This window comes from Pristiophorus japonicus, chromosome 9 (genome assembly GCF_044704955.1).
Source record: "Pristiophorus japonicus isolate sPriJap1 chromosome 9, sPriJap1.hap1, whole genome shotgun sequence".
NCBI classification, from domain to species: domain Eukaryota; kingdom Metazoa; phylum Chordata; class Chondrichthyes; family Pristiophoridae; genus Pristiophorus; species Pristiophorus japonicus.
Genome location: NC_091985.1, coordinates 72,533,790 through 72,557,503, shown reverse-complemented (window position 1 = coordinate 72,557,503; position 23,714 = coordinate 72,533,790). Strand labels below are relative to the sequence as shown.

The window sequence follows — 23,714 nt, the reverse complement described above, 5'->3', positions numbered from 1 at the left end:
GATCACACCCGCTGACCCCCCGCAAAATTCCAACCCAAGGGTTAAATTACAAAGAGAGATTACACAAATTAGGGTTGTATTCCCTAGAATTTAGAAGGATAAGGGGTGATTTGATCGAAGTTTTAAAGAGATTACGGGGAACCAATAGAGTAGATAGAGAGAAACTATTTCTGCTGGTTGAGGACTCTAGGACTAGGGGGCATTGTCTAAAAATTAGAACCAGACCTTTCAGGAGTGAAATTAGGAAACGTTTCTATACACAAAGTGAGGTAGAAGTTTGGATCTCTTCCGCAAACAATACTTGATGCTAAATCAATCTTAATTTTAAATCTGAGGTTGATAAATTTTTGTTTATCAAAGGTATTAAGGGATATGGGGCAAAGGAGGTTATTGGAGTCAGATCGCAGATCAGCCATGATCTCATTGAATGGAGGAACAGGCTTGAGAGGCTAAATGGCGTACTCCTGTTTCTACACCCTCAAAGCCTCCCTGAAAAATTGCAACATCCCCACTGACACCTGGAAGTCCCTGGCCAAAGGCCGCCCTAAGTGGAGGACATGCATCCGGGAGGGCGCTGAGCACCTCGATTCTCATCGCCAAGAGCATGCAGAAATCAAGCATAGGCAGCGGAAAGAGCGTGCGGCAAACCTGTTCCACCCACCCTTTCCCTTAATGGCTATCTGTCCCACCTGTGACAGGGACTGTGGTTTCCGTATTGGGCTGTTCAGTCACCTAAGGACTCATTTTAAGAGTGGAAGCAAATCTTCCTCGATTCCAAGGGATTGCCTACGATGATGATGTTCCAAATATTCATGCCACTTACAATTGCAGGTCTTTGAAGAGCCATCTTCATCATTACAAATCCCCATCAGTAATCTATCTCAGTTACTCCTTCCATTGAGGAACCACTTAAATAGAACATATGTTGAGGAAGTGGAAGGAAAACTGTATATTCAGTAAATGAAAGTACTGAGGGAAAACAGTGCCCAAAAATAAGAGGGTCTAGTGCCCAAAGCAGAGCAATGGCATCATGTACGCTAACCTCCTTATTCAAAACAGCACTGGTCACACATTCAGGATATCACTTGATTATTTCATTATCAATGAAGGCTAAGTGCTATTCTTATTTGCATTAGCACACATGATGCACAGCATATATTTATGTAGCAAAAGGTTTTGCACCTGCATCACAGTACCCTTTTAGTATACTATTGTCCTTATGAAGACATACTGAAATCTAGTACAACATTTAGTTATATTGCAAATTGGCTTTGAATATAATAAAATTAGTAGCATGTTATAGGTGCTACAAACTGGCATCATTAAAGATGAAGTCTACAGAATACACACAGAGAGAAAATTGTGAGGAAAGCAATAATTCAAACAGTCATGTTATTCAGTCTTCTAATCAGAGGCATATATGCACTTCCAGTCCTGCATTATATGGCTCACTCTTAATCCTCTGAGGACAACTAGGGATGGGCAACAAATAGCGCCCACAGTCCAATGACAATTAATAAAAAATTGTTGGAGGTCACATCCTTCAGATTAAATTTTAAACCCAGGTCCTATCTTTTCATGGTACTATTGAAAAGATGAGCAGTGTTTTGGTCAATATTTCTCCCCAAGCCAATACCTAAAATAAAAATGGTTATTCATCCCATGAATTTGTCACATAGCATTTCCTTTCTGAATCTGAATTTCCAAAACCAGTAGGCACCAACACAATCAATAAAACTAATACACCTGCAAATCCCTAGGAGTGTCTCTGTAATGACAATTCTGGTGTGCCTGCACCATCAATAACTGTAAGTAAGTCTACCTTTGTCATTAGCATTACAGCAGGCATGGATACTGTAATTTATTTTTTCCAATAGTAATAGACTTCAGCGGCACTACAATGTTTGCTCCCAGTTGCAGCTTGTGTCAACTCCGGCAAGCTCAACTCCAACAGAACTATGTATGTGTTTGGTTTGCTACTGTGGAGTGTTTTTAAAAATCTTATATTGCCCCCACAACACACTTAGGTGGACTTATCTGATGTTTGTTGTGTATGGTGGAATGAATAGATCTTCAATGCCTTGAATTTCCACCTCTTCCAACAGCTTGTTCCCTAATGTCGAAACAGTGCCCTGTAAATTTCCTAAAGGGAGTTTTTGAGATTCACGTGCATTATGCTTAAAATGGAGTTTTAGCCTGAAAGCCGATTACACAAAACCGAGTTCAGCTGTTGAACTGAATACTGGGAAAAGCTTAAAGCTATCATAAGCGAAGCAAATTCAAACCATCACCAAGACTTTTGGCCATGGAAATTTCCAGATAATTTTTCCATAAAAGTCTTCTATGCTAAATGCCATGAAGTAATTAAAGCCATAAAAGGTCCTAAGTAATTACTCCAGAAAAGACCATGTTTGCACAACAGAAATTTCTTAATAGTATGAGACCCCATTATCCTAGCTCAGGCCTTAAGTGGAATACCTAATGGAATGTAAAGATGTTACACCTCCCCATTTGTGTGACAAAAATTTCAAGTCAGTATCAGAGAGTCTGTAGTAATATTTTTCTTGAGAGACCAAGCTGTCTCTTTCTTCATCTTTATAGAAGTGGCAGTCTCTCTGTTAATGCACTTAGGTTTCCGTTGTTCTGTAAGAACCTGTAACTAGCAGACACAGATAGAAACATAGACACATAGGGCCCAAGTTTTGGGACGCGCCTAAAACGGTGCAGCCCGGACTGGACGCCTGTTTTTCGCGCCAGAAAGTGCGCCGAAAAAAAACTTCCAGATTCTCCGGCTCCCTGCAGGCCCTCTGCAGCCGGGGCGCTGAAAACAGTGCCGGGACCTCTGCACATGCGCGCTACAGTGGGCACGCATGTGCAGTAGCTCCAGGCGCCCAAAACTGTGTGGGAGAGGCCCGAAGTACGCAGCCCCTAGCCCTGGCCGAATGGCCTCACTGGGGCTGCGTGAATAAGGCTCCTCCCACGCTCAGCTCCTGCTTCCTCCCGACCCGACTTGAATCCCGCTCCCCCCCCCCGCGACCCGACCTCCGCGACTCTCTCTCCCCTCCCCCGGACCTCCGCGACTCTCTCTCCCCTCCCCCGGACCTCCGCGACTCTCTCTCCCCTCCCCCGGACCTCCGCGACTCTCTCTCACCACCCCCCCCCCACCGGACCTCCGCGACCGACCCCCCCCCCCCTCCACCCCCGAGACCCGACGCCACCTACCTGTAAATCTAGCCCGAGGTCTTGGGCCCGGCCGCTCAGCCTCCTTCTCTACCTCCCCTCACTCTCCTTCCCCCCCGCCTCTCCTTCCCCCCCTCTCTCCTTCCCTCCCTCCCCCCCTCTCTCCTTCCCTCCCTCCCCCTCTCTCCTTCCCTCCCTCACTCCTTCCCTCCCTCCCCTCTCTCCTTCCCTCCCTCACTCCTTCCCTCCCTCCTCTCTCCTTCCCTCCCTCCCTACATCCTCTCTCCTTCCCTCCCTACATCCTCTCTCCTTCTCCCCCTCTCCCCTGCTTCTCCCCATCCTCCCTTCTCCCCCTCCCCACCCCCTCCCCCCCCCTTCTCCCCCTCCCCTCGCTGTCAGAAACACAGACACTGACAGACAGAGAGTGAGAGACACACACACAGACAGACAGAGAGATAGAGACACTGACAGAGACACACTGGGGGCGACCATCCCAGCACGCTGTTGAAGGACTCCCGGTGCTGCAGTCGGTAAGTAGAAAATGTTTTATTTCTTGATAAAAATGTTTTTATTTTTTATTAATTTTTTTTGATTGATTTATTGGTTGATTTATTGATGTATTTATCATTTATTAGTGATGATGGCTCTTTATTTGTAAAACTGAAGTGTTTAATGTTTGTAAACTTCCCTTTAAAGCCCCCCCCCAATTCCCTATGCCTAATTTGTAACCTACGCCTGATTTTCTAAAGTGTAGACAAGGTTTTTTCGAACGTACAAAAATCTTCACTTACTCCATTCTAAGTTAGTATGGAGTAAGTTTTCACTGCCGATACTTTGAAAACAGGCGTAAGTGGCCGGACACGCCCCCTTTTGAAAAAAAAATTCTGTTCCAAAGTGAAACTGTTCTAACTGATGAGAACTGGAGCAAACTAAATGCCGAGAATTTGAATTTCTAAGATACTCCGTTCTACACCAGTTGCTCCAAAAAATCAGGAGCAACTGAGGCCGAAACTTGGGCCCATTGAAACATAAAAAATAGGTGCAGGAGTAGGCCATTCGGCCCTTCGAGCCTGCACCACCATTCAATAAGATCATGGCTGATCATTCACCTCAGTACCCCTTTCCTGCTTTCTCTCCATACCCCTTGATCCCTTTAGCCGTAAGGGCCATATCTAACTCTCTCTTGAATATATCTAATGAACTGGCATCAACAACTCTCTGTGGTAGGGAATTCCACAGGTTAACAACTCTCTGAGTGAAGAAGTTTCATCTCAGTCCTAAATGGCTTACCCCTTATCCTTCGACTGGGACCCCTGGTACTGGACTTCCCCAGCATTGGGAACATTCTTCCTGCATCTAACCTGTCCAGTACCATCAGAATTTTATATGTTTCTATGCGATCCCCTCTCATCCTTTGAAACTCCAGTGAATACAGGCCCAGTCGATCCAGTCACTCCTCATATGTGAGTCCTGCCATCCCGGGAATCAGTCTGGTGAACCTTCGCTGCACTCCCTCAATAGCAAGAACGTCCTTCCTCAGATTAGGAGACCAAAACTGAACACAATATTCCAGATGAGGTCTCACTAAGACCCTGTACAACTGCAGTAAGACCTCCCTGCTCCTATACTCAAATCCCTGAGCTATGAAGGCCAACCAACCATTTGCCTTCTTCACCGCCTGCTGTACCTGCATCCCAACTTTAAATGACTGATGTACCATGACACCCAGGTCTCGATGCACCTCCCCTTTTCCTAATCTGCCTTCATATATTCAGATAATATTCTGCCTTCATGTTTTTGCCACCAAAGTGGATAACCTCACATTTATCGACATTACGCTGCATCTGCCATGCATTTGCCCACTCACCTAACCTGTCCAAGTCACCCTGCAGCCTCTTAGCATCCTCCTCACAGCTCACACCACCACCCAGCTTAGTGTCATCTGCAAACTTGGAGATATTACACTCAATTCCTTCATTTAAATCATTAATGTATATTGTAAATAGCTGGAGTCCCAGCACTGAGCCCTGCGGCACCCCACTAGTCACTGCCTGCCATTCTGAAAAGGACCTGTTTATCCCGACTCTCTGCTTCCTGTCTGCCAACCAGTTCTCTATCCACGTCAGTACATTACCCCCAATACCATATGCTTTAATTTTGCACACCAATCTCTTGTGTGGGACCTTGTCAAAAGCCTTTTGAAAGTCCAAATACACCACATCAATTGGTTCTCCCTTGTCCACTCTACTAGTTACATCCTCAAAAAATTCTAGAAGATTTGTCAAGCATGATTTCCCTTTCATAAATCCATGCTGACTTGGACCGATCCTGTCACTGCTTTCCAAATGCGCTGCTATTTCATCTTTAATAATTGATTCCAACATTTTCCCCACTACTGATGTCAGGCTAACCGGTCTATAATTACTTGTTTTCTCTCTCCCTCATTTCTTAAAAAGTGGTGTTACATTAGCTGCGCTCCAGTCCATAGGAACTGATCCTGAGTCGATAGACTGTTGGAAAATGATCATCAATGCATCCACTATTTCTAGGGCCACTTCCTTAAGTACTCTGGGATGCAGACTATCAGGCCCCGGGAATTTATCGGCCTTCAATCACATCAATTTCCCTAACACAATTTCCTGCCTAATAAGGTTTTCTTCAGTTCCTCCTTCTCACTAGAGCCTCGGTCCCCTAGTATTTCCGGAAGATTATTTGTGTCTTCCTTCTTGAAGACAGAACCAAAGTATTTGTTTAACTGGTCCGCCATTTCTTTGTTCCCCATTATAAATTCACCTGAATCTGACTGCAAGGGACCTACGTTTGTCTTCACTAATCTTTTTCTCTTCACATATCTATAGAAGCTTTTGCAGTCAGTTTTTATGTTCCCAGCAAGTTTCCTCTCATACTCTATTTTCTGCCTCCTAATTAAACTCTTAGTCCTTCTCTGCTGAATTATAAAATTATCCCAGTCCTCAGGTTTGCTGCTTTTTCTGGCCAATGTATATTCCTCTTCCTTGGATTTAACACTATCCTTAATTTCCCTTGTTAGTCACGGTTGAGCCACCTTGCCCGTTTTATTTTTACTCCAGACAGGGATGTACAATTGTTGAAGTTCATCCATGTGATCTTTAAATGTTTGCCATTGCTTATCCACCGTCAATCCTTTAAGTATCACTCGCCAGTCTATTCTTGCCAATTCACGTCTCATACCATCGAAGTTACTTTTGCTTAAGTTCAGGACCCTAGTCTCTGAATTAACTGTGTCACTCTCCATCTTAACAAAGAATTCTACCATATTATGGTCACTCTTCTCCAAGGGGCCTCGCACAACAAGATTGCTAATTAGTCCCTTCTCATTACACATCACCCAGTCTAGGATGGCCCACACTCTAGCTGGTTCCTCGACATATTGGTCTAGAAAACCATTCCTAATACACTCCAGGAAATCTTCTTCCATCGCATTGCTACCAGTTTGGTTAGCCCAATCAATATGTAGATTAAAGTCACCTGTACCTTTATTGCACACATCCCTAATTTCTTGTTTGATGCTGTCCCCAACCTCACTACTACTGTTTGGTGGTCTGTACATAACTCCCACTAGGGTTTTCTGCCATTTGGTATTCTGTAGCTCTACCCATACCAATTCCCCATCATCTAGACTAATGTCCTTCGTTACTATTGCGTTAATTTCCTCTTTAACCAGCAACGCCACTCCAACTTCTTTTCCTTTCTGTCTATCCTTCCTGAATGTTGAATACCCCTGGATGTTGAGTTCCCAGCCTTGGTCACCCTGGAGCCATGTCTCCGTGACGCCAATTACATCATATGCGTTAACAGCTATCTGCGTAGTTAATTCGTCCACCTTATTATGCATACTCCTCGCATTGAGGCACAGAGCCTTCAGGCTTGTCTTTTTAACACACTGCCCCTTTAGAGTTTTGCTGTAATGTGGCCCTTTTTGCTTTTTGCCTTGGGTTTCTCTGCCTTCTACTTTTACTTTTCTTGTTTCTATGTTTTGCTTCTGCCACCATTCTACTTCCATCTGTCTCCCTGCATAGGTTCCCATCCCCCTGCCATATTAGTTTAACCCCTCCCCAACAGCACTAGCAAACACTCCCCCTAGGACATTGGTTCCAGTCCTGCCCAGGTGCAGACCGTCCAGTTTGTACAGGTCCAACCTCCCCCAGAACCGGTTCCAATGCCCCAGGAATGTGAATCCCTCCCTTCTCCACCACTCCTCAAGCCACGTATTCTTTTGAGCTATCCTGCAATTCCTACTCTGACTAGCATGTGACATTGGTAGCAATCCTGAGATTACTACTTTTGAGGTCCTACTTTTTAATTTAACTCCTAGTTCCCTAAATTCGTCTTGTAGGAACTCATCCTGTTTGTGACGTATATCTATATGCTCCACGACAACTGGTTGTTCACCCTCCCCTTTCAAAATGTCCTGCAGCCGCTCCAAGTCATCCTTGACCCTTGCACCAGGGAGGCAACATATCATCCTGGAGTCTCGATTGCGGCCACAGAAACGTCTATCTATTCCCCTTACAATAGAATCCCCTACCACTATTGCTCTCCCACTCTTTTTTCTGTCCTCCTGTGCATGGTGCCATGAACTTGGCTACTGCTGCTCTCCCCTGATGAGTCATCCCCCTCAACAGTACCCAAAGCGGTGTATCTGTTCTGCAGGGGGATGACCGCAGGGGACCCCTGTACTACCTTCCTTCCACTGTTCTTCCTGTTGGTCATCCATCCCCTATCTGGCTGTGTACCCTTTACCTGCGGTGTGGCCAACTCACTAAACGTGCTAGTCACGACATCCTCAGCATCGCGGATGCTCCAGAGTAAATCCACCCGCAGCTCCAGTGCCGCAATGCGGTCTGTCAGGTGCTGCAGCCGGATACACTTCCCACACATGTAGTCGTCAGGGACATTGGAAGCGTCCCTGACTTCCCACATAGCATAGGAGGAGCATGACATGTGCCCGAGCTCTCCTGTCATGACTTAACCCTTACAGTTGCCTTTACAGGTACAATGTATTAGGACAGGGAGAAAAATATTGAATTAGCTTGTTAGATTGTAACTACCTGTTGCAGGTAAAGAAAAATGTCACTTAACTTCATAAGTGTCAAAGATCAGAGAAAGGTGAGAGTCAAGCCAGCTCAGATATTGTCGCTTCTGTGTAAGGTGGATTCAGCCAGAATTGAAGATCCAACCAGAACAGATAACTGCACTACCAAAAGGGTGCTCATCAACTCGACACTCCAAGAGCTAATTCCTCAGTCCCAAGCAAGGAAGAAGATTGACTCAATTACACCACTAATAAAGATGAGGTCTTGCTATCGATCAGTATCTAAATGCTAATCTATCTAATAAACTGGCTATCAAAGCTTTTAACTTGTCTGTTAACTAAGAGTTTAACCCAAAAATAACTTCACTAATTTTAATAATCTCAGATTCTGATCACTGTTATAATTAATACTCAGTGTCCATTAATGCTGATTTATAGTGATACGTTGAATTGCCTGCCTAAGTTCGGCTACTCATTTTATTAAGTAAATCTGCATATTAATGATTTGTGATTCAGACTGCTCGATAACTCTGCCTACACCTTTTCATATCTAAAGTTTTTCAGCGGCCGCTCCGTCCCCATCACCACAATCTCATCGTGCCTGCAGCCTTCTTATACTGCAGTGTGAACAATTCAGGGAATAGGGAATGTTGCAGAGAAAAAAAGAGATATTAAAACAGATGAGAAAGGGTAGTAAGAAAGTGAACCTAAATCAGAGGAAAATGTAAACAGCAGAAAGAGACATAAAAAACTGGAGGAAAAAGAAACAGCATGCTTTAATTTTTGTAATGAAGAAAATACAAGCCCTATTGTGTACTCTGTCTGGATGTGTAGATGCTGGTTATTTCAAAGCATTAAAAAACTTGCAATCTGCCAATAAACTAAATTTATAGTTGCAAAATCTATCAACATACACAAAGTATATTGACTAGCAAAATGTATGGAATGCAACGTAAATTGCACAATGGTACACAATACAAAATATGAAAATCACATTAATGTAGAACTGTTCTTTTGTAGTCTGTTATGGACCATTATTATTCTAATAATAAAGACATTTAGCCCAGTGTAGAACTCACCAACTTACTTGTCCTGCTGGACATACCACATATGATTCCTTAAAATTCAAGTTGTTTTTAATGATTCATGTCTGACAGTTGATAATGAGAATTTATTGGATGATGAAAATACCTTGTTTTGGTGTACATAAGCCTGTGTGAATTGGACAGTTCACCTTCATCATATTAGAACGTGAATTCATGATGTTGCACGTCTGTTGATCATTAGCTCACAAACATGAATTGTTAATGCCATGCATTTATCCTGTGTAATAGTACAACATTTGACACAACATTACTTCTTTGTTCCAGCCCAGTGGGAACAGATGTTTAATTACCATTACCTTGTCCTAGGAAGTGTGCTCCACCCACAAGAACACTAGGACAGCCCTCCCAGCTGTGATATGTTCCAACTTTTTCTTCAGCGCTATTCCAATCCAATGGTTCCCAAACCTCCGTTGGAGTCACTCTTTTCTTTATTTGCACATCACTGAGACATCCCACAAATCCTTTTGCAACGACTTTTGTATCACCTTTGTAGATTAAGAAAATAAGCATTAACATTGAATTCAGCATGTGTAGTGCATTACAGTCCATAGTTGTTAACCAACCTTACAATTCGAAAACATTGTAGTTTTATTTACTATTACTAATTAAGCACAAGTTTTTTTGTCTTTTCTATTACCTGTACTATTCTTGTCTATACTTAACTGCTTTGAGTGCTACGTTTTGAATACATAGTCAGAGCAGGAGGCTTAATTTCACAGTATGAATTCCTTTCTAGTTTGACACAATAAACAGTACACTGGATAAATCGCACAGGAATAATAGTTAAAATATTTTTAAAGTAATTTATCAGGATTTTAAACGTTACCCTTATTAATTTAAGTTAACATTCTGTGTACGTTCTGCTAAAAAGTAAAACATATCAGATTCATGCCTTGGGGGGTTTTATTTTAATTTCATAATGATTTAATTAGTCAAAAATGTCTCTACATCTCTGCTCATTATTCTTTTCATCTGAATGGTCCTGTTCCCTGTTTAAACTTTCTCCCATTTATATCTTCTGCCTTCTGATTTTTTTTCAATTCCCTGGCCTCCTCTCTGTGCTTTACGGCACATCTGAATCGATGTTTTCAATAAGTTGCATCTGCCAAAAGAAAACATTTCCAGTCCATAATTCTACCGCCTACCGCCTTCACTTAAATATTTCACGCAAGAATCTATATCCCAATGAGAAGGAAAGACTGTAAGAGAAAGGATAACCATCCATGGCTAACTAAGAAAGTAAAGGATGGTATCTAATTGAAAACAAGGGCATACAATGTGGCCAAGACTAGTGGGAGGACAAAAGATTGGGAAACTTTTAAAAGCCAGCAAAGAATGACGAAAAAAATGATAAAGAGACAGAAGATAGATGAGAGTAAACTAGCACAAAATATAAAAACAGATAGTAAGAGTTTCTACAGGTACATAAAAAGGAAAAGAGTGGCTAAAGTAAATGTTGATCCCCTATAGAATGAGACTGGGGAATGAATAATGGAGAACAGCGAAATGGCAGATATGTTGAACAAATATTTGGTATCAGTCTTCATGGTAGAAGACACTAAAAACATCCCAATAGTGGATAATCAAGGGGCTATCACTAAAGAAGTAGTACTTGGTAAACTAATGGGACTAAAGGCATACAAGTCCCCTGGACCTGATGGCTTACATCCTGGGGTCTTAAAAGAGGTGGCTGCGGAGATAGTGGATGCATTGATTGTGATCTACCAAATTCCGTGGATTCTGAGGCTGTCCCAGCGGATTGGAAAACCGTAAATGTAACACCCCTATTTTAAAAAGGAGGCAGACAAAAAGCATGAAAATATAGACCAGTTAGCCTAACATCTGTCGTTGGGAAAATGCTGGAGTCCATTATTAAGGAAACAGTTGCGGAACATGTGGAAAAGCATAATTCAATTAAGCAGAGTCAGCGTGATTTGATGAAAGGGAATCATGTTTGACAATTTTGCTGGCGTTCTTTGAGGATGTAATGAGCAGGCTGGATAAGGGGGCACCAGTGGATGTGGTGTATTTGGATTTCCAGAAGGTATTTGATAAGATGTCACATAAAATGTTATTGCACAAGATAAAAATTCACGGGATTGGGGATAATATATTAACATGGATAAAGGATTTGCTAATTAATAGAAAACAGGGAGTCGGGATAAATGGGTAATTTTTCAGTTGGCAAACAGTAACTTGGGGGTGCCACAGGAATTGATGCTGGGGCCTCAACTATTTACAAGCTATATTAATGACTTAGATTAAGGGACCGAGTGTAATGTTGCCAAGTTCGCTGATGCTACAAAAATGGGTGGGAAAGCAAATTGTGAGGACACAAAAAACCTGCAAAGGGATATAGACAGGCTAAGTGAGTGGGCAAAAATTTGGCAGATGGAGTATAATGTGGGAAATGTGAGGTTATCCACTTGGCAGAAAAAATAGAAAAGCAAATTATAATTTAAATGGAGAAAAATTGCAAAGTACTGCAGTATAGAGGGACCTGGAAGTCCTTGTGCATGAAACACAAAAAGTGAGTATGCAGGTACAGCAAGTAATCAGGAAGGTAATGGACTGTTGGCCTTTACTGCAAAGGGGATAGAGTATAAAAGCAGAGAAGTCCTGCTACAACTGTACAAGATATTGGTGATGCCACATCTGGAGTACTGCGTACAGTTTTGGACTCCATATTTGTCATGTATGTACATTCTGTTTGTAGCCACCAGATGGCGTCATTGTTGGAGGCCACTGAGCAGCACGCACATGGTGCTGCTCAGGTATAAAATGCCAGCCATTTTGAGAGTCAGGCACTTTGGGCCTAAATAAAGCAGAAGCAAGGTTGTACCTTGCTTAATTAAAACAATACTCAGTTTTAACCTTTATTGCATACATAACATTTGGCGACGAGAATATAAGAACCTTTGTCTGCAAAATGAGCACGTTTGGATTTTTAGAGTGATTTATGGAGGGAAAAGATTGGGCAGACTTTGTGAGCAGTTTGAACCAGTACTTCGTGGCCAACAAAATGAAGGAGGTCGACGATGCAGATCGGCGCCGGGCCGTGTTCCTCACAGTGTGCGGTTCAAAGATCTACAGTCTGATAAAGAATCTACTCATGCCTAGTGATCAAACAGAGAAAACATACGAGGAGTTGTGTACATTGGTATGGGAGCACCTCAAGCGAGACGATGGGATCATCATCTCGAGATACAGGTTTTATACACACGTTCAATCGGAGGGCCAGGGCACGGCAGAATTCGTTGTCGACCTGAGACTTCTAGCGGGACCGTGCAAGTTCGGGACGGTGTTGGCAGACATGCTGCGGGACTTCTTTGTTATCGGTATCAACCACGAGGTGATCCTGCGCAAACCTCTGGTGGTGGAGGAGCTGGATTTAAAATGGGCCATCCAGATCCCTCAATCATGTATGACGACGGACAGGAGTCTAAAGCAAATAGCGGTGAAGAACCGAACCTCGGCAAGTACTGTAAATGCGATTGATTCAGCGTTCGGCAGAGCGGCATATGGCAGGGCCTATCCGGCTGCGTTCGTGAAACCTGTGGCTGCCCAAAGTCTACCAATGGGAATGTATCCAACTTCTCTGTGTTGGCGTTGTGGGGGAAATCACCGGCACTAGCAGTGCCGATTTAAGCAATACAGTTGCAAAGGCTGTCTAAGAGTGTGGCATCGTCAGCTTAAGTGTCCGCAGATGAGCAAGTGTGCTGTGACACACCACGTGGAGGATGAGAGTCAGACTGGATCCAGATACGCAATCCGAGATGCCAGAGGAGGAAGTGTATGGACTGTACTCTTTCATAACCAAGAGTAAACCAATTTTGATTAATGTGAAGTTTAACGGGATACCGGTATCGATGGAACTGGACACGGGGGCGAGTCAATCGATCATGAACAAGAGAGCATTTAATAAGCTGTGGGATACTAAGACTGTGAGGCCCAGGCTGAGCCCTGTTAACGCCAAGTTGTGCACATACACCAAAGAACTGATAAAGGTGATTGGCAGTGCACAAATGAATGTGTCATATAACGGTGCGGTTCATGAATTACCGCTGTGGATTGTTTCAGGCAATGGCCTAACGCTGCTCGGCAGGAGCTGGTTGGAGAAAATCAGATGCGACTGGAACGACATAAAGGCGTTGTCATCGGAGGAAGATACACGTGCCCAAGTATTTAGCAAGTTCCCCTCGTTGTTCGAACCGGGTAACAGCAACTTCAGAGGAGCAAAGGTACAGATGCACGTGGACGCAAATACAAGACCCGTCAATCATAAAGCTCGGGCAGTGCCATATATGGTGAGGGAGAAGTCGAAATTGAATTGGACAGATTCCAGCATGAAGGGATCATATCACCGGTCAAATTTAATGAATGGGCCAGCCCCATTGTTCCTGTGCTGAAAAGTGATGGCACAGTCAGAATCTGTGGAGATTACAAGGCTACGATCAACAGGATTTTGAAACAAGATCAGTACCCATTACCGATGGCTGATTTCTTGTTTACAACGCTAGCCGGAGGGAAGTAATTCACAAAACTGGACTTGACGTCAGCCTATATGACACGGGAGTTGGTTGCGATGTCAAAGAGACTTATGTGCATTAACACGCACAAAGGACTGGTTATTTACCACAGGTGCACTTTCGGAATTTGCTCAGCTGCAGCAATATTCCAGAGGAATGTGGAAAGTCTCCTGAAGTCCGTTCCCAGAACCGTCGTGTTCCAAGATGACATCCTGATCACCGGTCGTGACTCCAAGGAACATCTAAACAACCTGGAAGAGGTTCTACTGTATTTGAATAGAATGGGACTCAGACTGAAATGCTCGAAGTGCGTCTTCATGGCACCAGAGTTCGAATTCCTCGGGAGGAAAATTGCCGCTGATGGCATCAGACTTACTGACGTGAAAACCAAGCCGCAGAATGTGATGGAGCTGCGTTCGTTCCTGGATCTACTCAACTACTTTGGTAACTTCCTACGTAAATTGAGCACCTTACTTGAACCACTGCATATGCTATTGAGAAAAGGCGACAACTGGGTGTGGGACGCATCACAAGACAGAGCTTTCGAGAAAGCCACCAATCTGCTTTGCTCGAACAAGCTGCTGGTACATTATGACCCACGTAAACATTTAGTTTTGGCCCATGACGCATTGTCATATGGAATTGGTTGCGTACTTCAACAAGCCAATGAGTCGGGGAAACTTTAACCTGTCGCGTATCATCCAAAAGTTTGGCTAAAGCAGAAAAGTCTACAGTATGGTAGAAAAAGAAGCTTTAGCATGTGTGTACGGTGCTTAAAAAGATGTTCGGTCTGAGGTTCGAATTAGAGACTGATCACAAGCCATTCATTTCATTGTTTTCCGAGAGCAAAGGTATCAATACCAACGCTTCATCCTGCATTGAAAGGTGGGCTCTGACATTATCTGCCTATGATTATGTCATTCGCCACAGACCTGGCAGAGAGAATTGTGCCAATGCTTTGAGCCGGTTGCCGTTGCCCACACCGGAGGTGGAAACGGCACAACCGGCAGATCTAATGTTAATCATGGATGCTTTTGAGAGTGAAGGAACCCCTGTCACGGCTCAACAAGTTAAGACCTGGACCAGTCAGGACCCGATTTTATCGATGGTAAACGGTTGCATCCTCAAAGGGGATTGGTCTGCCATACCTAAGCAAATGTGTGAGGAGGCCAAACCGTACATTCGTCGCAAGGACGAACTGTCTATTCAAGCAGATTGCATATTGTGGGGCAATTGCATTGTAATGTCCAAGAAAGGGAGAGAGAAGTTCGTGTGTGAGTTACAAAGCACACATCTTGGTCATCATCATATCATCTTGGCAGTCCCTCGGAATCGAGGAAGACTTGCTTCTTTGGTGGCTGAACAGTCCAATACGAGAGCCACAGACTCTGTCACAGGTGGGACAGATAGTCGTTGAGGGAAGGGGTGGGTGGGACTGGTTTGCCACCGCTCTTTCCATTGTCCACGCTTGATTTCTGCATGCTCTCGGTGTTGAGACTCGAGGTGCTCAGCGCCCTCTCGATGCACTTCCTCTACTTAGGGCGGTCTTGGGTCAGGGACTCCCAGGTGTCAGTGGGGATGTTGTACTTTATCAGGGAGACTTTGAGGGTGTCCTTGTAGCGTTTCCACTGCCCACCTTTGGCGCTTTTGCCATGAAGGAGCTCCGAGTAGAGCACTTGCTTTGAGAGTCTCGTGTCTGGCATGCGAACTATGTGGCCTGCCCAGCGGAGCTGATCGAGTGTGGTCAGTGCTTCAATGCTGGGGATGTTAGCCTGAATGAGGACACTGATGTTGATGCGCCTGTCCGACCAGGGGATTTGTCGGATCTTGCGGAGACATCGTTGGTGATATTTCTCCAGCAACTTGAGGTGTCTACTATACATGGTCCATGTCTCTGAGCCATACAGGAGGGCAGGTATTACTACAGCCCTGTAGACCATGAGCTTGGTGGCAGTTTTGAGGGCCTGGTATTCAATCACTCTTTTCCTCAGGCGACCGAAGGCTGCACTGGTGCACTGGAGGCGGAGTTGGATCTTGTCGTCGATGCCTGCTCTTGTTGATAGGAGGCTCCCGAGATATGGGAAGTGGTCCACGGTGTCCAGGGCCATGCCATGGGTCTTGATGACTGGGGAGCAGTGCTGTGCGGTGAGGCTGGTGGAGGATCTTTGTCTTATGTATGTTTAGCGTAAGGCCCATGCTTTCGTATGTCTCAGTAAATACGTCAACTATGTCCTGGAGTGCAGCCTCTGTATGTGCGCAGACGCAGGAGTCATCCTCGTACTGTAGCTCGACAACAGAGGTTGGGGTGGTCTTGCATCTGGCCTGGAGATGGCGCAGGTTGAACAGGTTCCCACTGGTTCTGTAGTTTAGTTCCACTCCAGCGGGTAGCTTGTTGACTGTGTTGCATCCTCAAAGGGGATTGGTCTGCCATACCCAAGAAAATGTGCGAGGAGGCCAAACCATACATTCATCGCAAGGACGAACTATCTATTCAAGCAGATTGCATATTGTGGGGCAATCGCGTTGTAATGCCCAAGAAAGGGAGAGAGAAGTTCGTGCGTGAGTTACACAGCACACATCTTGGTAGAGTGATGATGAAGGCCATCGTCAGGTCCCATGTATGGTGGCCAGGAATTGATTCTGAACTGGAAGCATGCATGCATCAGTGCAACACTTTCATGCAGCTCAGCAAAGCACCAGTGGAATCGCCGCTTAGTCTGTGGTCGTGGCCATCCAAACCTTGGTCCAGGATCCATGTAGATTTTGCAGGTCCCTTCCTGGGCAAGATATTTTTAGTGATGGTGGATGCTTATTCGAAGTGGATAGAATGCACAATCATGTCATCCAGCACGTCCATGGTAACCATAGAAAATCTCAATGCCATGTTTGCGACACGTGGTCTGCCTGACATAGTGGTGAGCGACAATGGGTCGTGCTTCACCAGTCAGGAGTTGCAGGAGTTTGTAAAACTTAATGGCATAAAACACGTAAGGTGGGCACCAGTCAAGCCTGCGTCCAAAGGGCATGCTGAACGCGCAGTACAGATTATCAAGAAAAGCATGAGGAGAGTAACCCAAGGGTCACCGCAGACCCACTTGTCCTGCATACTGTTGAGTTACAGGACAAGACCCCACACACTCACAGGGGTCTCGCCTGCTGAACTCATGATGAAAAGAGGTCTTAAGACCAAGCTATCTCTGGTACACCCAGATTTAAATAATCATGTTGAATACAGAAGACAAAGTCAACAAGGGTACCACGGTCGCGCAACTGTGTCACATGAGATTTCTGTTAATGATCCTGTATATGTGTTGAGCTATGTTCAGGATCGCTGGTACAGTCATGGCCAAGGAGGGCAACAGAGTATTCATTATTAAGCTCAAGAATGGGCAAACTTGCAGGAAACACATGGATCAGACAAAGCTGAGGCACACAGACGAGCCAGAACAGTCGGACGAAGAAACCATCGACGACCAACCAACCTACCAGCAGTCTTCAGAGGACTCAAGGGTCATCACTGAACCCGGAACTTCCATCACGGACCTGTTCAATAAAAATGGACTTGCAATTCCTGATATGGCCACTGTCACCCCCAACAAGTCAGTCATCCAGCCATCAGCCACATCAGACCCCGCACACTCACCCAAGGCTGGAATCGAACTGAGACGGTCAACCCAGGAGCGCAAAGCACCGGATCGTCTCAACCTGTGAAAGACTGTGATAAGATCTCAGAGTGGGGATATTGTCATGTATGTACATTCTGTTTGTAGCCACCAGATGGCGTCATTGTTGGAGGCCACTGAGCAACACGCACATGGTGCTGCTCAGGTATAAAAGTCCAGCCATTTTGAGAATCAGGCACTTTGGGCCTAAATAAAGCAGAAGCAAGGTTATACCTTGCTTAGTTAAACAGTACTCCGTTTGAACCCTTATTGCATACATAACAGTATTTAAAGAAGGATATACTTGCATTGGAGGCTGTTCAGAGAAGGTTCACTAGGTTGATTCCGGAGATGAGGGGGTTGCCATATGAGTATAGGTTGAGTAGGTTGGGCCTATACTCATTGGAGTTCAGAAGAATGAGAGGTGATCTTATCAAAACATATGAGATAATCAGGGGGCTCAACAAGATGGATGCAGAGAGGATATTTCCACTCATAGGGGAAACTAAAACTAGAGGACATAGTCTCAGAATAAGGGTAGCCCATTTAAAACTGAGATGAGGAGGAATTTCTTCTCTCAGAGGGTTGTAAATCTATGGAATTCTCTGCCCCCGTGGAGGCTGGGTCATTGAATATATTTAAGGCGGAGATAGACAGATTTTTGAGCGATAAGGCAATAAAAGGTTATGGGGAGAGGGCAGGGAAGTGGAGCTGAGTCCATGATCAGATCAGCCATGATCTTATTAAATGACGGAGGAGGCTCAAGGGGCCAGGTGGCCGACTCCTGCTCCTATTTCTTATGTTCTTATTACGCTTTCACTTAAGGTACAGTTATAGTGGTGTTGGTCTTAGACCAGTACAGTCAGATTGCATACAGTAGACCAAATTTACACTATCGTTTGCACTTTGCACTGGACTAACAACAAAGGAGCTCTGTACACATATGCAATGGTCTGCTAGTATGTTTAGAAATGGACAGGGGAGACAAATCCTAATTAAAAAAATAATTAATAGGGTGCGCTTTTTAAACTTGGCTGCACATCAGACTGCAGTAATATTAGAACATAAGAACATAAGAATTAGGAACAGGAGTACGTCATCTAGCCCCTCGAGCCTGCTCCGCCATTCAACAAGATCATGGCTGATCTGGCCGTGGACTCAGCTCCACTTACCCGCCCGCTCCCCATAACCCTTAATTCCCTTATTGGTTAAAAATCTATCGATCTGTGATTTGAATACATTCAATGAGCTAGCCTCAACTGCTTCCTTGGGCAGAGAATTCCACAGATTCACAACCCTCTGGGAGAAGAAATTCCTTCTCAACTGGGTTTTAAATTGGCTCCCCCGTATTTTGAGGCTGTGCCCCTTAGTTCTAGTCTCCCCGACCAGTGGAAACAACCTCTCTGCCTCTATCTTGTCTATCCTTTTCATTATTTTAAATGTTTCTATAAGATCACACCTCATCCTTCTGAACTCCAACGAGTAAAGACCCAGTCTACTCAATCTATCATCATAAGGTAACCCCCTCATCTCCGGAATCAGCCTAGTGAATCGTCTCTGTACCTCCTCCAAAGCTAGTATATCCTTCCTCAAGTAAGGTGACCAAAACTGCACGCAGTACTCCAGGTGCGGCCTCACCAATACCCTGTACAGTTGCAGCAGGACCTCCCTGCTTTTGTACTCCATCCCTCTCGCAATGAAGGCCAACATTCCATTCGCCTTCCTGATTACCTGCTGCACCTGCAAACTAACTTTTTGGAATTCATGCACAAGGACCCCCAGGTCCCTCTGCACCACAGCATGTTGTAATTTCTCCCCATTCAAATAATATTCCCTTTTACTGTTTTTTTTTCCAAGGTGGATGACCTCACATTTTCCGACATTGTATTCCATCTGCCAAACCTTAGCCCATTCGCTTAACCTATCTAAATCTGTTTGCAGTCTCTCTGTGTCCTCTACACAACCCGCTTTCCCACTAATCTTTGTGTCATCTGCAAATTTTGTTACACTACACTCTGTCCCCTCTTCCAGGTCATCTATGTATATTGTAAACAGTTGTGGTCCCAGCACCGATCCTTGTGGCGCACCACTAACCACCGATTGCCAACCTGAAAAGGACCCATTTATCCCGACTCTCTGCTTTCTGTTAGTTAGCCAATTCTCTATCCACGCTAATACATTTCCTCTGACTTTGTGTACCTTTATCTTCTGTAGTAACCTTTTGTGTGGCACCTTATCGAATGCCTTTTGGAAATCCAAATACACCACATCCATCGGTACACCTCTATCCACCATGCTCGTTATATCCTCAAAGAATTCCAGTAAATTAGTTAAACATGATTTCTCCTTCATGAATCCATGTTGCGTCTGCTTGATTGCACTATTCCTATCTAGATGTCCCGCTATTTCTTCCTTAATGATAGCTTCAAGCATTTTCCCCACTACAGATGTTAAACTAACCGGCCTATAGTTACCTGCCTTTTGTCTGCCCCCTTTTTTAAACAGAGGCATTACATTAGCTGCTTTCCAATCCGATGGTACCTCCCCAGAGTCCAGAGAATTTTGGTAGATTATAACAAATGCATCTGCCATAACTTCTGCCATCTCTTTTAATACCCTGGAATGCATTTCATCAGGACCAGGGGACTTGTCTACCTTGAGTCCCATTAGCCTGTCCAACACTACCTCCCTAGTGATAGTGATTGTCTCAAGGTCCTCCCGTCCCACATTCCCGTGACCAGCAACTTTTGCATGGTTTTTGTGTCTTCCACTGTGAAGACCGAAGCAAAATAATTGTTTAAGGTCTCAGCCATTTCCACATTTCCCATTATTAAATCCCCCTTCTCATCTTCTAAGGGACCAACATTTACTTTAGTCACTCTTTTCCGTTTTATATATCGGTAAAAGCTTTTACTATCCGTTTTTATGTTTTGCGCAAGTTTACTTCCATTGCAAAGACCAAGCAATGAGAATCTTACAACTTAGCTTCAGTATTACTTGACCCACAAATTATACTACTGTTGCCACATCCATCTGGATTTGCAACTGCTTTACATTGATGTGAGAGCAGCAGAATAATGACACAGTCATATTTATCTCTTCTCTTCCCATCGTCCAGGGGCCCAAACACTCCTTCTAAGTGAAACAGCGATTTACTTGTACTTCTTTCAATTTAGTATATTGTATTTGCTGCTCATGATGTAGTCTCCTCTACATTTGGCAGACCAAATGCAGATTGGGTGACCGCATTGCAGAACACCTCCGTTCAGTCCGAAGCATGGCCCCGAGCTTCCAGTCGCCTGTCACTTTAATTCTCTGCTCCACTTCCACTCTGATCTCTCTGTCCTCGACCTCCTACACTGTTCCAATGAAGCTCAATGTAAGCTCGAGGAATAGCACTACATCTTTCGTTTAGGCACTTTTCAGCCTTCCAGATACAACATTGGATTCAACAATTTCAGGTTCTCATCTCTGCCCCTATTTATTCAGATGGCAGCTGTTGATGATTCTGCTATTCCCATTTACACCTCTTCTGGACCCAACATTTGTTTCATTACTTGTCCCATTACCATCTCCTTTTGCCTTGCACTATTATCCCTTTTGTCATTTAATCTCTCCTGCCTTCCACCCTATCACAGACTTTCCCTTTTGCTCTGTTCTCCCTTCCCGCCTTCCCTGCTTCTGCACTTGCTTAAAATCTCTTACATCTCTAACTTTTTCTAGTTTTGACAAAAGTTCATTAACTCTGTTTCCCTCTCCACAGATTCTGTCTAACCTGCTGAATATTTCCAAATTTTCTGTTTTTATTCCTGATTTAAGCATTTGCAGGATTTTGCTTTTGTATTTTTTATTATTTCTTCGGTGATCGTTGACTTAGTTAGTATGATTTAAATGGCTCGAAGAATCACTTTTCTCTTGATAAGACAATCAGTTTACTTTCCTCCAATGAGAAACCCATGAAATTAGCGTAAATCCTGACATCCATATTTTTGGTGTCAGAAGAGGAGAAATGTTGATTTACTAATGGTCACCAGAGAGTTTGCACTTTGAATTGTTGCTTGCAGTAGTTTTAGTCAACGAATTAAGATTTAAGCAGCTTTCAATAGTTAAAACTAGATTTGTATAATTCATTGAACATCACAACAAATATACATTCATAAATAATAACACTTTCAAACAAGTTAAACATCTATGCATATTTCCTCATTTATTCTTAAATAGTTTTACTTTGAAGTAGAACTTGAACCCATCTTGCATTGAAAAATCAGGACCAGCAAAAACCATAAAATCTTTGCAGGCCAATTTAGCAATTCAGATCATACTAGGAAATATCTGGCTTGTTTCTTAATGTTATCTATCCTGTCTTTCTTGTGTGTGTTCTAATGTCTAAAGAATTGAAAACTTGTTTTGCTACCTTTGATAATGATTCAAATATGCTGATTGATTCAGCTTTGAGTAAAAGGTTTTCACCTTTCTGCCGATAATTCATCTCAAACTGATGAATAATGTACAAATATAACAAATTAAGTGAAGTATAACTGGAGTAAGCCAGAAATATGCACAGTAGATTTTTTGTTCACAGAATGAAACTTTGATCTTTTTCTGTGAAGTTTGTTGTTGGAGGCTCTATAGCTTAAGTGTTTTGAGTGCTCCACTTCCAAATGGAGATCAGGGGCTGCATTTTCGGTCTTCTGTCGCCCTTGTTAGTGCCTGGAGGGGTGGCAATGGCGGCAGTAAGCACTTCTGGGTGGGGACTAGCTTCCAGTGCCCTGCCGGGACATTCAGTGCCGGTTTTGATGGCGTGCGGTTGTGACACTGGCTCGATTTTTGGCTCCCGCCCGATCCGTAACACTCCGTAGAGCGCCATGCTGGGACCGCCTTGTGAAAGCTGGCGGTCTGAGATGTAAGTCCGCAGTGAGGTAAGTAATGTCGACCTCAGGTAAGTGTGATTGTTTTTTTTGTTGCGATTTATGGTGTGGCAGCGTGAGTTATTTATTGGGAATATTTTTGATGGGGAGTTTTTTTCCCCCAGGCCTCCCTTAGATCGTTCAGAGGCCAGCTGTTTAGCTCGGGATTTTCACTTGCTCAGCCGGCCTAGCGTCCTAAAAGAGGTATGTAACGCCTCCCTTAGTGCTCTGCCCCACACTCAGGCCCCAGCTGATGAATTTTGCTGACTGATGCGCAAACTGTTCCCAGGATCAAACTTTACCGCCCCCCGCACCCCCCTCCGAAATGAGCAAAACCGAAAATCCAGCCCTATGTGTTTCAAGTGCCTCTTTGTCATTTAGACTCACTGCCGTAGATAGCTGACTTTCATCAGTTCACAACAAAGCAGCAATGAAGTCCACTGGGGAAGAGAAGGAAGCTGACATTGTCTCACTTACCTTACTTCAATTATAGTTCATGTCAACCATTAACATTAGTTAGGGAAAGTCAATATTGCAGACTGTACCATAGTTCCTATCAAATGCAAAAGTGTAGTATTCAACATGCGAGATGAGAAAAATGGAAAATGCCGACAGAAAAATAACCATATTGTGTTATGGAAAGTATGGGAACGAATTCAACTTATGCCTAAAACGGGAGGCAAATTAACGGATCAATTGCTCTGTGTTGGGCTGAGGCACGAGCCAAATTCAGCATCAGATCACATTTGAATGGAAGCGGCAAGCTGCGGACACCAAACGAGCATCCCGAAGCATCATCATCATCATCGGCAGTCCCGCGGAATCGAGGAAGACTTGCTTCTACTCTTAAAATGAGTCCTTAGATGGCTGAACAGTCTAATATGAGAGCCACAGTCCCTGTCACAGGTGGGACAGATAGTTGTTGAGGGTAAGGGAGGATGGGACAGATTTGCTGCATGCTCTTTCCGCTGTCTGCGCTTGATTTCTGCATGCTCTTGACGATGAGACTCAAGGTGCTCCATGCCCTCCTGGATGCACTTCCTCCACTTAGGACGGTCTTTGGCCAGGGACTCCCAGGTGTCGGTGGGGATGTTGCACTTTATCAGGGAGGCTTTGAAGGTGTCCTTGTAACGTTTCCTCTGCCCACCTTTGGCTTGTTTGCTGTGAAGGAGTTCCGAGTAGAGCGCTTGCTTTGGGAGACTCATGTCTGGCATGCGGACAATGCGGACAGCTCAGTGGTCGGAGCCGAACAAATT

At 44.2% G+C, this 23,714-nt stretch overlaps 1 protein-coding gene across 3 annotated transcripts in view; it reads right to left on the bottom strand.

Annotated features, from left to right (window-relative positions):
• ush2a (Usher syndrome 2A (autosomal recessive, mild)) overlaps positions 1–23,714 on the bottom strand; it is a 1,282,968-nt gene that overhangs the window by 647,130 nt on the left and 612,124 nt on the right. For all 3 annotated transcript variants that reach the window (XM_070889457.1, XM_070889458.1, XM_070889459.1), the window contains exon 25: positions 9,657–9,845. In XM_070889457.1, coding sequence (XP_070745558.1) covers positions 9,657–9,845 — 189 coding nt within the window. The remainder of the gene's footprint in view (positions 1–9,656; positions 9,846–23,714) is intronic.